Genomic DNA, 15609 nt, shown 5'->3' on the forward strand with positions numbered 1-15609 from the left:
TGGTCTGTTTTGTTGTTTTAGATTTTTTTCTCGGCGGCTCCTCAATGGGAGCGTCTGCCTGATCTTTGCTCCGCCTATCCCCAGCGTGTGGGGAGGAAGGCTGGGAGGTCTCCTGTATCGGGGAAGATTGGGAAGGAGTGGGAGCCATTTGCGGGGCCAGGGCCCGCTCATAAAGCAGCGCTTTGAGCCTCGCATCTCTGCTCTTGCGCGCTCTGGTGGTGAAGGTTTGGCAAATCTCACAAGTTTGGAGATTGTGGGTTTCTCCTAGGCAAAGGAGACATTTAGAGTGCCTGTCTGCCTCGGGGAGATTAGCCCCGCAGGCAGAGCAATTTTTAAAAGACAGGGAAGACATGCTAGCCTGAGAGAGTCGTCAGCCGGTCCGAGTCAGGTAAGGAGAGTTTGGAAGGTCAATAAACAGTCCTGGTAAGAAGCCAAAGAAGTCCGATCGCAGAGAGAAAGTCCTAAGATGCTGCCTGTTTGGCGCGGAAAAAGGAACTACCTCTCAGACGCACGCCACGGCCTATATACCGGGGGGGCGGGGGATGGGCGGGGCTTGTGTTGTACTCAAATAATCATTTTTAAATCATTAAAATCTCTAGAAAGTTCCGGATTGCTGCGCATGCGCGGAGGGATAACCCATAAGTGTGCATTTCACGGAGGACACGAAGAATAACTTAAGCTTCCGTTTTGGGAAGTATAAGATTTAGGGATAATGAAACAAAGTCCAAAGGAACAACTAATGACATCTCCTGATATTTTATTATTGAGTGCTAGATTATAATCACAACCAGAGAGCAGAAATTTTCTTTTTCTTTTTGCCTTGGAAATAAGAGATTTTATTTTTTTCTGCATCAGCTCTGAAAGGCTGTCAGAAACTATTTTGCATTCCTTACTTGAGGACTACTACCTAGAGGCCAGGATGATACTGATCTCATCTTCTGAAACTCTGACCTTTTCCCAGCATGGAGGAGCTTCTACTGAACTCAGATTCTAGCAGACAACTTCTGAGTATTTTGAATGGAGATCTCAAAATTTTGCAATTACTGAAACAAAATGTGTATTCGATGGCAATCATATCATTAATTGTTGATCTACACTCTTTATTCTGCTCATGACACAACAAAATTGCCATAGTCTGCAATTCTATGGCACACATTTTTCTTTGACTGCTCTTGTGGACCTGTGCCACCTGAGGACATCCTTGTCTGCTACAGTGGAAGAGAGCATTGGAAAATCCATTTATCATCCTAACTTCTAGCAGGCATACAAACGTCTTCCTTTGACGAAAGTCCTTGGACCATCTTCACCTGGCTGTAAGCTCATCTAGTGGATAAGCTGGCACAGGTGTTGTGGGTTTTAAAAAATATTATTTTGGTATGCTCTCAAAGAAACTCCCCATGCCAAGTGACCCAAGTTGCCTCATAAACTGTGTCCTACTGTCTGGGAGATAAAAGATGCTTTGTGAACATTCTTTGCTTCCTGAAGAAACTACTGGAGCAATTGACAGTTGATGTACTCTCGAGAAAGAAGAAATCACTGGAGCAGATGAGAATGGAATTATCTCCACAGAACAGTAATGGTTTCTGTAAACAATAGAATGCTTCAGGTGAACTACAGATATGAGGGGAAAATTCTAGGAGACTGTCAATCTAATGTTTGTCTGATTGGGAAAGAGAAACAGCTTTTTGTCAATTATATACTCTAACCTATAAACCTCTGCTTCATGATAATGTTGTAATAGGAAAAAAAACAGGCAATGAAGGCAGAAAAATGATCACTGTCAAAGAATGATCCTTCTATTGAGTTATCTTTAACTTTTAAAATCACTGCAGAAAACAAACCTTTACATTTTCAGAACTATAAGATACAATGTCAAGAAGTTTCAATTGTAAAGAGTCCTGCTCAATACGAAGGAGAATCTTCCCGTTTTTATTCTATTGTGTGACATTTGCAATCTGCACAACATAAGAAATGTATGTTATATTTGTAAATAGTTTTATCACTGGCAGTTTTAGATAATCAGATTGCAATATGGAATACTCATTGGAGGGAAGGATAGTAGAGGCAAAGATGAAGTACTTTGGCTACATCTTGAGAAGAAAGGAAAGCTTAGAGAAGGCAATTATGCTGGGGAAAAAGGAAGGAAAAAGGAAGAGGGGCCGACCAAGGGCAAGATGGATGGATGGTATCCTTGAAGTGACTGGCTTGACCTTGAAGGAGCTGGGGTGGTGACAGCCGACAGGGAGCTCTGGTGTGGGCTGGTCCATAAGGTCACAAAGAGTCGGAAACAACTGAACGAATGAACAACAACAACATATGGAATTTATCAGGTTTTAATCTGTTTTAAATTTTACTTTGTTAGCCACTTTGAGCCTCGCCTAAGTGCAGGAGAAAAGCGGGGTTAAAATCAACTCAAATTAAAAATAAATTAATAGCAAAGGTGTTATTTACAGAATAACAATTGTCCCAAGGTTTCCATGCAACAATTTCCTTTCCCAGTTTTCTCTATTAAGAACTGTATACTTTTTATATTATGTACATTTCAGTATAACTTAAATATGATACAGTATGATCTATAATTTTAATAATAACTATTCTTTGACTGACAGGCTTCAAGGAGTAAATTCCTCTTGAATGGGGACCAGCTGTAACCTTTGATTCACAGCTCCCTACTCAGCCCACCAATTCTGGGCAAGAAAAAATTAGTGCAACATGTTGCTGCCTGTTGTTCCATTATATGCACTGTACTGGACACAACCAACCAAACAAACAATCACAATTTTCTCCATAGTTGGCTTATGTAATGTGCCAGTAGGCAGCTTCCTACTTGACAGGAAAAAAACATAGTGGTAGCTAAACAGAGAGGTGAAGGAAACTGTTTGTAGTCAGGTAATGCAATGAACATATCATGGAGGAAAAAGGTGTTTGTGTAGTGACTGTTATTACAAATTAGCATGATCAAATGGTCCTTGCCCTTTTTTTGTGCAATGATTTGCCCAATATTTAAGTACTAAATATTCTACTTCTGACTCTAAAAATCAAGAGCTATTTTAAAGATGTAAAACACATCACTACTATTCAGCTATAGTGTCTCTATCCCCTGTGGTTCTTTACTTTCCAAGAGGCCAATACTCTCCTATATCTATTGCTTACACAGATCTCTCTAAACACCTTTCAGCTTGGAATGCTGGAAAATCTTACAGCCCTACACTTAATCAAACGTAGGGCACCTACCTCTCCATGGCCTCTGAATATCCTGCCCTTTTCCTTGCTCAGAAGAACTACATCAGCTCTGTTGCTTTTGAGGGCCTGGCTTGGGGGTGGAACCTGCCTATTATAATTAAGTTTGAAAGGATTTAACAAATTAAATCAGTAAATTATTGTAACCACTAACTTAAGACTTTTGTACACCCCAAAACAAACACGTAAAATAGCCCAAAGAAAGCCCACCATACTGAAAAGATCTTTTGTTGAAATTGCGATTTAATAAGATAGTATTATTGTTCTTGATGCAGTTTTTGCACTATAACTGACATTTCTACCATCATGTGATCACAGGTTTACAAGAGATGAAAGCAGAAAACTACCCAAAAGAAAGAAATACATAGCAAACATGCCCACATGCATTATCAAATACTGTGCACAAACATATCTTCTTTATTCATTTAATGCCTTCTAGCAGCAAATGGCTGCCTAAGGCCTGCAACCAGAATGGACTATTTGGGTACATCTACACTGGTAAAATTTATTGATTAGGTAGTTTATCCACCGCAATGAGCTTATTTATGTTTATTAATTAGGCTGAAACTATAATTCCATACATGCACTAGGATCCAGAGATAAGATGAGTAGAATTCTGGTTCCAGAAAATCTGTTTTCTTCATTCAGGTTCTAAGTCATGGTTATTTCAATGTACATATTTAGGCTGTTTAAAATCTCTGCACAGAATTTTGAATAAGGAACAAAAGCTAAAGAAGTCCTGTTTTATTGAAAATCTTTCATTTATTTTTACAATCTAATTTTACAAAGGTGACAACCCTATGAAACTCAACAAGTACTATATGGATAAACAGGAAGAAATAAGTGTGCAGGAAAACAAATACTGTAGTACTTCATTTTTTCTCTCCCCCTCTGCTGATCAAGCACGGTTTTAACATCACTCATGAAACAGAAGCTAAATATATAGTTTTATATGCATAGAGACAACTAACATTCACAACTTTAAAAAGCCTATATACTGCAAAGAGGAAGAAATGCACCTTAGATGTCTATCTCTCAGTCTGTAACAAACACAGATACTCTTCAAACCAAAGAAACAGTGTCTCAATAAAGAGAAATGAACTTTTAACATAGGAAAGAGCAACAAAGAAACAAATTATTTCCTTCATGGCTTTCTTTCATGCTGAAATAACAGCCCCATTATTTGTATTTCTGTGTTGAAGCAGTAGCAGTAGCAGTACCTTTAGCCATTCCCATTATATAATTTCTCCTATCTTTGTCACCCACACACTGAGCACAGATATTTGAAATAGAATCCCACTGTACCAAGCAGCAGCTCCTATGGAAGATCTGACAGGACTAGAACATTCCTAATCATGTGGAGCTCTAACAACAAGCAGTTGCTTGTGCATTGGAGTTACACTGCTGACATCTACACTAAACTTCAGATAATGAGCAAAGAAAACACAAAGGTATGGGGTAAAACTATTTTCCTACTCCAATTTCAACATAAATATGAACTATTAGTAAGAAATGTATAAACAAAACTAATATTTCTGAAATATAAACTGTACAATTGTGCTCAAACCTTTTAATAGATATTCTAAACATTTTGTAAGTACACATAGTAACACAACATTTAAAAATGAAACCATGCATACCTTCTTGTATACTGTTTTGCAGATGGTTGACAATAGCTGCCAGGATAGTGGACAAGCTCATCACCTGTGAACATTGTGCAAGGCCTAAAGTAAATAGTTCATTCCAGCAGGCACGCACAAGACTTGTATTGCAGTCCTGCCTAAAAATTATAAAAAACAAATATTATGTAACTTAATTTCCTTTTTTGGAGATATGCTACAATTCAAGTGTTTGTTTGTTGTGTTATACAAATCAGTACTGAGGTTGTGACTAATGTCAAGGCCAATTCAGGCTTAAGTAGAATTGAAAAGAATGAGGGTATTAACAGAAAATACTAAAATATACACAGGAACAATGTAATTGGCATGCTGAAAAGGATGTCGGTTGTATATTGGGACAAGAAGGCGAAATAGAGCAAATTGTTTTGCATCGATACGAAACAGAAAAATGCACTTATTAGATTTGGTAAGTGTTAGTGGGAAGAAGTGGAGAAGGTACTTAGGTGATAGCTTAGCAGGGATATAATAGGGTTAGTTGTTTTTCAGATGGAAGGAAAATGAGGTCTAGATCAGACTACTGTACACATGGTGTCAAAAGTCCAGAAGGAGAATAGGGTTTTAATTGTTTTGAAGCAACAGTTAAGTGGAATCTTTCCTAAGACTGGAGAAGGGAACTCAAGTGTCACCAGGTGACAATAAATGGGATGAAAGGGAAAGATTAATGCAAGTTATGACAAGTGAATTAGGAAGAGCTGGACACTGCTAAATGCTCTCTGGAGTTAAACAGTTTGGTTGTTGCAGCAACTGCCCAATTGGAAAGAAAAGGGGGAATAAGTATCTGGTCTTTCAAGTGGGAAATAAAGCTGAAAGCAGAAAGAGAAGACCAAGGCAAGACAAATACAAAAGGGGGTTCTGGGGTGGTTGTAGTACAGAATTTGAAGAGCCCAGAAGAGCACATCCTGTAGGAGTAGTACGCAGGATAGAGTGATCTCCAGGGGTTGTTCTTCACCCTCCATGTGGTAACACTGGAAGGTATTTTTTTTCTCTGCCTATCAAGAACAGCCTTGAAGAATATTATCCCGTTCTCTGCTGGGAAATAAAGAAGCGACTAGAGAATTGTAGCCTTGCAGTTGTGAAGAAAAGACTTTGCCTTCAAGAATTATATGAATTCCAGATGGTCCAACCTAGTCCCATGCTTCAAAGCTGATCAATGGGCTTCCTGTCTAGGCAACAGCCAAAGGGAAAACCAGAAACTAACTATAAAGGAAATGCTCCTTAAATAATCTTGCCATCATAGGAACACCTTAAGTGGATTGTGTAAATGTTTTGTAACCTCTTTTGAGAGATTGTCATGGTTACAGGTATAAGCAGCCAAAATGAATATTTGTATTTTGGGTCAATGGATCTGCTGTTGTTGGAAGGAATAAAAACATTTAGACAATCTTTTTTCGCATGCATATAAATTTGAAAATGTTTACTGTCATGTATTCAACTCAGTTAATGAAGTAATTGCATTTTAATAGTATATACAGAAAATGTGACTAATTCCTTACAAAAAAGAAACAAACTTCTTACCCTAGTGCTTGAAAAGCAGGTATAGATCTCGCCCAATGCATGGAAAGGAAAAGCAACCGTGATGCTGACTCACAAATGTAATGAACATTGAGATACTCTGGCATTGGGCTAGGCATGGTTAACTGTAACAAAATAGAAAAGACTGAGGTTCATCATTTTTCCAACTCACAAACAGTAACAGCTTAATTTTTAAAGCAACATGCTAAGGGAGACAAGAAGCGGGGATCACAAGTGGACTGAAGTCCATGGAAGCTTCTCTGGAATATACAAATAAGTTTTCAAGATGCTGTTTAATCCCCTCCCTTTTCTTTCTTATTGTAACAGACTAACACAAGTATCACTTTGAATTTCCACAAACTTGCAGATCCATAATGCCATAGACCAATACACTTGACATAGTTAATTATTTAAACAGTCAAATGCTGGTTTATGTTTAATTCGAGTTTTCCTAAGAGTGGCTATGAAAACCCTCAATTTGAATGAAAGCTGAAATGAAACAAAAAAAAAGAGCAGTTTGATATAAAGTGAAATTTGCAGTGCTTCTTTATGGTTACATTTCTTGAAATTGTGTTGCAATACATAGAGGTATTAGCATCTAAAAAAGTTAGAAATTTAGGAATATATTATTTATTAATATTATTTTAATAGTTTACAAGTTAGAGAAATTAGATAACTAAAAAGTCTTACTTTAAAAAGACTGCATGGGAAATGAAAGTATTGCTCACTGACTTAATGTTTTTTAAAAATGAAAGAGTTAATGACACATTTGTGAAATAGTAACACGCACCTTAAATGTCACATGGGTATCTGTAAGCAGGGGTCCTTCAACTTCAATTATTGGAGTAGACTGATCCCTACTGATTACATGAATATTCCCACCACCTGTAGGGTCCATCCCATCTTCTGCATTCTGAGCTGCTGTACCATCTGCAGTATTAAGTGCTTTAGCTAAAGTGTCAAATGCCCTGCAGGTAAGATTGCACCTGTCAGATAAGTCCCTTTCAACATATATTAATATAGTTATGCATTATTAATGAAATAAAGCAAATGATAATTCCACCTAAAGAGAAATCAAGTTACTCTATATACTAACAGTGAACTTAAGTGTCTGAATACCTACCCTCATGAAACCAAAATGCAACAGTTGCAAATAAGGTGGTATTTGCAGGCTTGGAGGAATTAAAAATACAAAAAACACTTTTGAGGGTGGGGGAAAACGTTCCTGGCAATGCTACTTTTATTTATTAAAACATGAGAAATATGGGCTAGTATGCTGTCAGTTACAATGTTGTAAGTTACACTTATGAACTTATAATTGTTTTCTATTATCATGCTTGTAGTTCTAGTGCCATGATAGTAATATCTTCAAAACAGATTTTAAAATGTCACCAGCTCCGCCAAAGTTCCATGATGCTGAGATGCAGGTCACTAAGAATGATACATTGATCCCTCCACCCCTAGTTGCAGCCAGATCCAACATAGGCCCCGTTTTTTTGTTAACATACTGCCTGAGGAGAAGGAGTTGCATGTGCCATCCTTCAGCATCTCATTCATTACTGCCACATAACACTGCTCTTAGGGACAGCAGGCTAGATTTTAAAGGTAACTATTGGGGCTGGATTATTCCAGCAATTCTGTGATAAAATCCTATTATTTGCAGTGACAAACAATCTCAGTACACATACATTTATGTCTACAAAGATCAAACCTGAAGTATTTGGATTATTTTGCTATTTCTAACAAATACACTGTAGCACTAAAGTTAAAAATCTACGCAGGTTGATGACAGAGGGAAAATATAACCTACACAGTAATGTTAATAAAGAGGACAATATCTATTATCAATAGCCAATTACCAATGCTGGCATCTTACGATAATCAATTAAATAACAACTTTATAATGGACCACAGATCAGACAAAGTAAGCTTCTAATGCTAAGTACATACCGAGTGATCTCACTTGCAGATTGGTCTTCTTGCTTGATTTCCAATGTGTCCCCATTATTAAGCGACTCATTGATGCTGGCAAGCGATGTTACAACATTTGCTAGTGTTCCCAAGGCACCTTGGCTAGTTTCAGCCTGTTAAACAATTGTGAATGTTAGTGAAACAATTACATGAAATATCTGCTAATTTAAAAACATCTAGGTCTTTCCCATGTTATAGCTGCTTATAAAAATAGAAAAAATTACAGTGAAACCATAACTAAAATGGCATAATACTGTACATTGTCAATTCATTTAAGCAAAGTTTAATCTTCAAAACTGGAATATACTCGACTCCATATTGAGTGATAATATTGAGAATGAGAACAATGTGTATGTTCACATATAGTAAGGAATCAACTTGATGAAATAATAAAATGTTAACGTACAACAAAATCTGAGGAATGCTACCTTGGAATCTGTAGCCAGCAGTACTGTACCATCATCTCGTATTACTGGCTGCTGAATATTGACAAGCATCCCTGAATCTAGAAGACCTGCTGATCTGTCCAAGAATGGAGAAAGAAATATGAGTAATGAGTTATTCAGACACCACAACATATTCTTATATATAATAAATAGTACCACTGTGCCTTTCCATGTTGAGATATTTCTCTATTGGGAACAATATCATATCTCCAAAACTGCAGTCACCTAGATCTTTTAACTTGGCATAACTATTTTCTCAGACTTTCTCCTTTTCCTTGTACATTATAGGCTGTTTCAAAGAGTTGCATCCAATTTGGAATAAAGAAGCATAACAAAGTTTACAGTACTACACTTTTGTATGATACAACAGAGATGGAATGCACATGTCAAGTCTTTACCTCGGGGAGTTAACAATTTCAATGTCTCACTCTAATCTTGACAACAGAAGTCTTTTAAGGTGAAATCCTACCATGCATTACTAAGTTGTACTATGTCCTGAAAAACTATGCTAATATCTAAATAAAAGATCACAACTATCTTTCCTGATTATATAAAAGTCTGGATAGCATATAACTGCATTTTAATTACCTTAAAATTCACAAATTGTGCATCACTTTGTATTACATAATAGAAGATACGACTGATAAAATTGATATTTTTCCCCAAATAGCACCATTCCTTTCTCTGAGTGGCAAAAGGCAAGAGCTTAGTCTCTTCCAGAAGGAACCCCCGGTGGTGAAGTGGGATTGAAGACCGACAGGTCGCAGGTTCGAATCCGGGGAGAGTGCAGATGAACTCCCTCTATCAGCTCCAGCTCCCTATACGGGGACATGAGAGAAGCCTCCCACAAGGATGGTAACACATCAAAATATTTGGGTGTCCCCTGGGCAATGTCCTTGCAGAAGGCCAATTCTCTCACACCAGAAGCGACTTGCATTTTCTCAAGTCACTTCTGACATGACCAAAAAAAAATTCTCTTCCAGGAGACTCCAAAAGAAGCACTGACCCCCTTTATTCTTTCTGCCATGGTGCTGCTTCTGGCTTATTGAATGCCTGGGCAGGGAAATTGTGAAGACTGGCCCAGAGATGGAGTCATTGCTTCCCTCTCTCAGCAGTATGACCCTTTTTATTCACAGGTCATATAACAAACCATAATTTTGGCCACAAATCCTGCCTTCGACTTAATACACAGGTTTGACTTATACAGGAGTATGAATGATAATATATATAGTATCCTAGCATGCATGGAATATTTCATAGTGGATACTGGATATAGTGTAATGCTGGAATGTACAAATATGAAATAATTATTTCAAAACTTATTTACATTTTGAATGCCATTTTGTAGTTATGTGAATTAAAGAATAGACTTTGTAAGACGTTCTCTAAATAGCAAATAGTTCAAACACCCATTTCTGACTCACCTAGCTCCATCTTTCTCTGCTACAAAAGTCGGAGTTGCTATTAGAGGACTTCTTAAGTCCTTCCTGATATAGATTTTCTCTGTTGAAGCAGCACAGTTAGTTGGTTTCTCACGCTGTACATCAAAAGGCTTCCTTTCACTCTGTACAGCTAGATCACAATGCAAGAATACAAATACTTGAAAGTATTCATTCAAAAACTTATAAGAAGTATAGATTAATGCATGACTTCATATTGTGCTGTTATTATTCTTATTTACCTCTCCCTATGGAGTCTCAGTTAACAGAAACTTAACACAAAACCTGCTTGAATCCATCCAGCTGGTTTGGGGTGACTTTGTTCAATCTTTGTACTTTGAAGCTAACAACAGAACGTTATTGTTGATTTACCTAGCACTGTTATACCATTCCAGAAGTTCTCATGCTGTGCCCAGCATCAACATTTGGCTGTTCATGCAAATATCTTTTTTTGCTAACATGCTGCTATTTTCAAGATACATTCTTATTGTTTAATTTTAGGCTTTGATCATCACACCTCAAACACTGTTATATTGCTGCACCAGCAAACCATGGAACACTTTTATGTTTATCCACTCACTTGTGAGTAAATCAAGCTTCTTTCTAAGTAAGTGGGTACAGAACAGAGATTTTAATGCACTGTCAATATGCACAAATAAAAAGGATCCACAGGCTTAACTTCAGAGGATAAAATAATACCAGAATTCTGATTTGGGGTTAAGAAAAAAGTCATAAAGAGTAAAAGAAATAGTGATCAATCGCAAAAATTAACATGCCCCTATAACTTTGCTAAACAAAGAACCATTCTGTGTATTTGGACTCACATTCCATTTTCATTCCCATCTCGAGACATTTTTTTAGCCGGCAAAACTGGCAACGGTTTCGATGGTGTTTATTGATGATACAGTCTTGGTTGCTACGGCAACTATAGGTCAGATTTTTCCTCACACTCCTTTTAAAGAAGCCTTTGCATCCCTCACAACTGACAGCACCATAGTGACGACCTTAAAAGAAGGAAAGACATGAAAAATTTAAGAATTAGAATGACAAAGAAGGTGGATTTCATAATAATATGGTGGATATATCATTCAACTGATCATTTGTGTTTATTTTTATCCTTCCATTTTTACAAAACTGAATTGTAGCTATATGTCTTTTAGTGACATTTTAAAGAAGACATTCTTTATATTTAAAGCATTTATCAGCATTTGAAGAGATTTTCTATAACACCATCTGTTCTATGCCATTCCACTGAAGTTTAGGGTGCTTGATGTTTAAACCAATCAGTGCTTTAGATCAGGGTGCTGAAAAAACCAGTCATACTGTGTGCATGTGTGCCAGAAAGAGACCTCAGTTTGGAACATCAAACCCTCGAAGCACAGTTATATAGTTGTAAGTTGTAGACATTGCATTCTCCTTGTCAGCATAAAGCTATGGCATCTAAGATCACTAGGCACTCCCATTACAATGGTAGATTTTCGTCTGCTTATTCTCATGATGTGGAAGTTGGTCTGACAGAATTGAGGAAGAAATCGTTTTACAACGATGTCCATTGAGCTACTCCTTTGGATTGCTTCTCCCAGCTGCAAACATATGTGCTGGTTAAGGCCATCTGTCACGTAGGGATTCAAGATTTTACTGTTAACTTCGAACACAGAGCTGGCAAGATACCATGAGAGTAAGAAACAAAGGGATCTTTATGGTAGTCACAGTGTCGTAGCTGCCTATCTCATGACTAGAATATATTCTATAGTAATGCAAACAGAGAGAGCTGTCCTTATGCAAGTAGGAAAAAATGGGCATTTCAGAATGATACAATATACTCACACAATCCAAGGGTTAAATTTACAGTGTGCACTTCATCTGGGGACTTCACTGGTTAGACTAGCATAGTCTCTCCTTACTTTGCAAAAGTCAGAACTGGTTTACTCAAGTATTCTGGACAAAGTAACATCACGATTTGGTTTTTAATCTACAGTATTGTGTGTTTTATTTTGATTTTGAGTTGTTTTAAAGTGTAATTGTTTTAAATAGAATTAATTAAATGTACTGCCAAGGTTGACTGTAGGTTGGGCTAGAAATATTTTAGAGCTTAAGTATTCTTGAAGGCACCAGGTCCTGTCTGATAGGAGACTGGCAACAAATACCAGGTGCTGTAGGATATATTTCAGAGGAAGGAACTGGCAAAACCACCCTGAATATCCTTTGCCTAAGAAAAACCTATAAAATTAATCAGATCACTGTAAGTTGAGAAGTGACTTGAAGGTCACAGAGAAACATCATCATCATCGTTATGGTAAAGGTTTCCCTTGACATTAAGTCTTAATTGTGCCCAACTCTGGAGGGTGGCGCTCATCTCCATTTCTAAGCCAAAGAGCTGGCGTTGCGCATAGACACCTCCTAGGTCATGTGGCCAGTATGACTGCATGGGGTGCCGTTATCTTCCTGCTGAAGTGGTGCCTATTGATCAACTCACATTTGCATGTTTTCAAACTGCTAGGTTGGCAGAAGCTGGAGCTAACAGCGGGAGCTCGCCCCGCTTCCCAGATTTGAACCATCGAAGTTTTGATCAGCAAGTTCAGTGGTTTAACCTGCTGCACTACCAGCCCCCCCCCCCCAATATTTACCATTATATAAATAACCTATAAATGGGCCAATTCAAATCTTTTTAGAAATACTCTCCAACTTCCACCTACTAATAGATTATGAGATTGAGGTATATCCCTCATGGGTTATCTCTTTTTTTGTTATGAGAACTTTGACTTGTTTTCCCCCATTGAAGTCTCATTCTGTTTATACTTTATGATTTTGTGCTTGTTTATAAAGTTATTGTCCTCCCAACCCTGCTATATGCCTGCGAAATGTGGACTATCTACAGACATAATATGCAACTCCTGGAACGATTCCATCACCGTTCCCTCAGAAAAATCCTGCAAATCTCTTGGGAAGACAGGTGGACAAACATCAGCGTGCTGGAAGAAGCAAAGACCACCAGCATTGAAGCGATGGTCCTCCGCCATCAACTCCGCTGGACTGGCCACATTGTCCAAATGCCTGATCACCGTCTCCCAAAGCAGCTACTCTACTCTGAACTCAAGAATGGGAAACGGAATGTTGGTGGACAGGAAAAAAAGATTCAAAGATGGGCTCAAAGCCAACCTTAAAAACTATGGCATAGACACCGAGAACTGGGAAGCCCTGGCCTTGAGTGCTCTAGCTGGAGGTGACCAGCAGTGCTGTAGAATTTGAAGAGGCACGAATGGAGGGCGAAAGAGAGAAACGTGTCAAGAGGAAGGCGTATCAAGCCAACCCCGACCGAGACCACCTTTAACCTGGAAACCAATGCCCTCACTGTGGGAGAACATGCAGGTCAAGAACAGAGTTCTACCGCCAAGACACATCACTTGGAAGACCATCATCCTCGCACTACAAGGGATCACCTAAGGAAGGATTCTGTAATGTTGAATGAACCAATCAAGAAGTTAAACACTTCAAGAAAACTTGTACTCGTTCACTCAGACCTAATCTACTAAACGAGATATGGATCAAAGTGTTGCCTTCTTGTGTTCTTCATCTGAACTCTGAAACTGATCTCTGAATTCAAATTCTCACTAGGTAATCAAAGATACCTTTCACAGAAGCAAATACACTGATATGGTCTGTTGTATGGCTTCAAGTTGTCCAATCCCTGCGAATTACCCTTAGCATGTGCTTTTTCTTGCTTTGAGTTAAACTCATATGTTCAAGATCAGAGTTTTCCTCTCTTCACCTGTACCATCTTTGCTGAATTGTTTGTCTGTAAAACATCCATTGTTGCATTTATGGAACATTAATTTCAATAGTGCTATCTAGTTCCTTTGGGAGTCCAGCCAACTCCCTAAGACTCCTGGAGCCCTCAGTGCTAAGCAAGCCCTCCCCAATAACAGCAAAGAATGAACTTTCTGAGGATTAGGAATACCTGCATTAGAAGCTTGTGCTTTGCAGTCACACAGAAAAGGATGGAACTGCACTAATCAGTGATGGAAACACAGGTGACTGGGAATAACCCAGGAGAGTGGATGGAGGACACTGGGAAACAGGCTTTGGGGAGGATAGTGGGAGATGGTTGAGGCTGAATTGGGTGTGTGTTGAGAAGGAGAACAAAGAAAAGGGTTGAGCAGGGTGTGATTAGATGAAGTGAGGAAAGCCGAATGAGACAAGAGGGCCAAATAAAAGGGCTTGTGTGGTGTAATGAATGAATCAAGGAGGGTTTTAGGTTAATACAATAGTGAAGAAGTTTCTCAGTGGGAGTTGGAATGTGGCACATATGTTTCTAAAATACAGGGAGGGGAGGGAGGGAGGGAGAGAGACTAAGAGAAACCTTTGTTTTGGATGTAGAGTGACTTTTTCATACAGGGGAACCTCTATTTCACAGTGTCTCAACTTAAGAGCATTTTGATTTAAGAGCTGCCACTCAGCCTTATTTCACTTTAACATAAGAACAGCATTTTGAGTTAAAAGCAAGCACCAGAAGGAGCACTAGTGCCAGAGAACAGGGCTTTAGGACTTCAAGGGAGTCTCCATGCCTCGTGCTCTTGTCTGCTTTGGGAGATTGCTGTCTGCTTTGCTCTTGACCACTTTGAGGAACTTTTAGTTAGTTGTTTTTGGGTTCATGAAGAGAAGGAGAGAGAGAGAGAGCAAGAGAGGGAGGCATGCTGGAATGAGTACAGTATGGAGAAAATAATGCTTCTACCTCTTCACTTTCTGTTTTATGCTTCCTTGCCACAACTTTGTCTTTCTATCATTTTAAAATAGATCTTTTTATTGTTCCATGTGAATGTGCATCTATTTTATAAAGTACATAACGAAATTGGGAAGGGGGTGTTGGGGGGCTGGAATGGATTAATAGCATTTCAATGAGAAAATCTGCTTTGAGATAAGAACTTTCTGAGTTAAGAATGAATTAAACTCTTAAGTCAAGGTATCACTGTATTTAAAATGTAGATGATGATGTGCGCTGGAAACATGATACAATGAAAAGAGTTGACGAAATCTTAAAAGAGAAAAACAACTGTGGGTTCAAAACAATTTCTTTTCGTTTGGGGATTCAGAGCATACTATGTCTTGTACACTGAATAATGATAATGTCTCGCTATTTTTTCAATTGGTAAAACTGGAATGATATAACTGGCAAAATTATAGGATCATACAGTTGGAAAAGACCACATGGGCTATCTAGTCCAACCCCATTCTGCAATGTAGGAAAAGCACAATCAACGTACCCCTGACAGACAGCTATCCAGCCTGTTTAAAAGCCTTCAAAGAAGGAGCTTCAACCACCAA

At 38.3% G+C, this 15609-nt stretch overlaps 1 protein-coding gene across 5 annotated transcripts in view; it reads right to left on the reverse strand.

Annotated features, from left to right (window-relative positions):
- The window catches only part of NR2C2 (nuclear receptor subfamily 2 group C member 2), a 48535-nt gene that overhangs the window by 16209 nt on the left and 16717 nt on the right, over nucleotides 1–15609 (reverse strand). For 4 of the 5 annotated variants that reach the window (XM_060766241.2, XM_060766240.2, XM_060766244.2 and 1 more), the window contains 7 exons: nucleotides 11112–11291; nucleotides 10273–10420; nucleotides 8831–8924; nucleotides 8382–8515; nucleotides 7222–7399; nucleotides 6435–6556; nucleotides 4881–5020 (listed from right to left, as the gene is read on the reverse strand). In XM_060766241.2, coding sequence (XP_060622224.1) covers nucleotides 4881–5020; nucleotides 6435–6556; nucleotides 7222–7399; nucleotides 8382–8515; nucleotides 8831–8924; nucleotides 10273–10420; nucleotides 11112–11291 — 996 coding nt within the window. Of the gene's footprint in view, nucleotides 1–2365; nucleotides 3332–4880; nucleotides 5021–6434; nucleotides 6557–7221; nucleotides 7400–8381; nucleotides 8516–8830; nucleotides 8925–10272; nucleotides 10421–11111; nucleotides 11292–15609 lie in introns of those variants that run through there. The other variant, XM_060766243.2, reaches the window with a different exon arrangement.

Source organism: Anolis sagrei, chromosome 2 (genome assembly GCF_037176765.1).
Source record: "Anolis sagrei isolate rAnoSag1 chromosome 2, rAnoSag1.mat, whole genome shotgun sequence".
Taxonomy (NCBI): Eukaryota; Metazoa; Chordata; class Lepidosauria; order Squamata; family Dactyloidae; genus Anolis; species Anolis sagrei.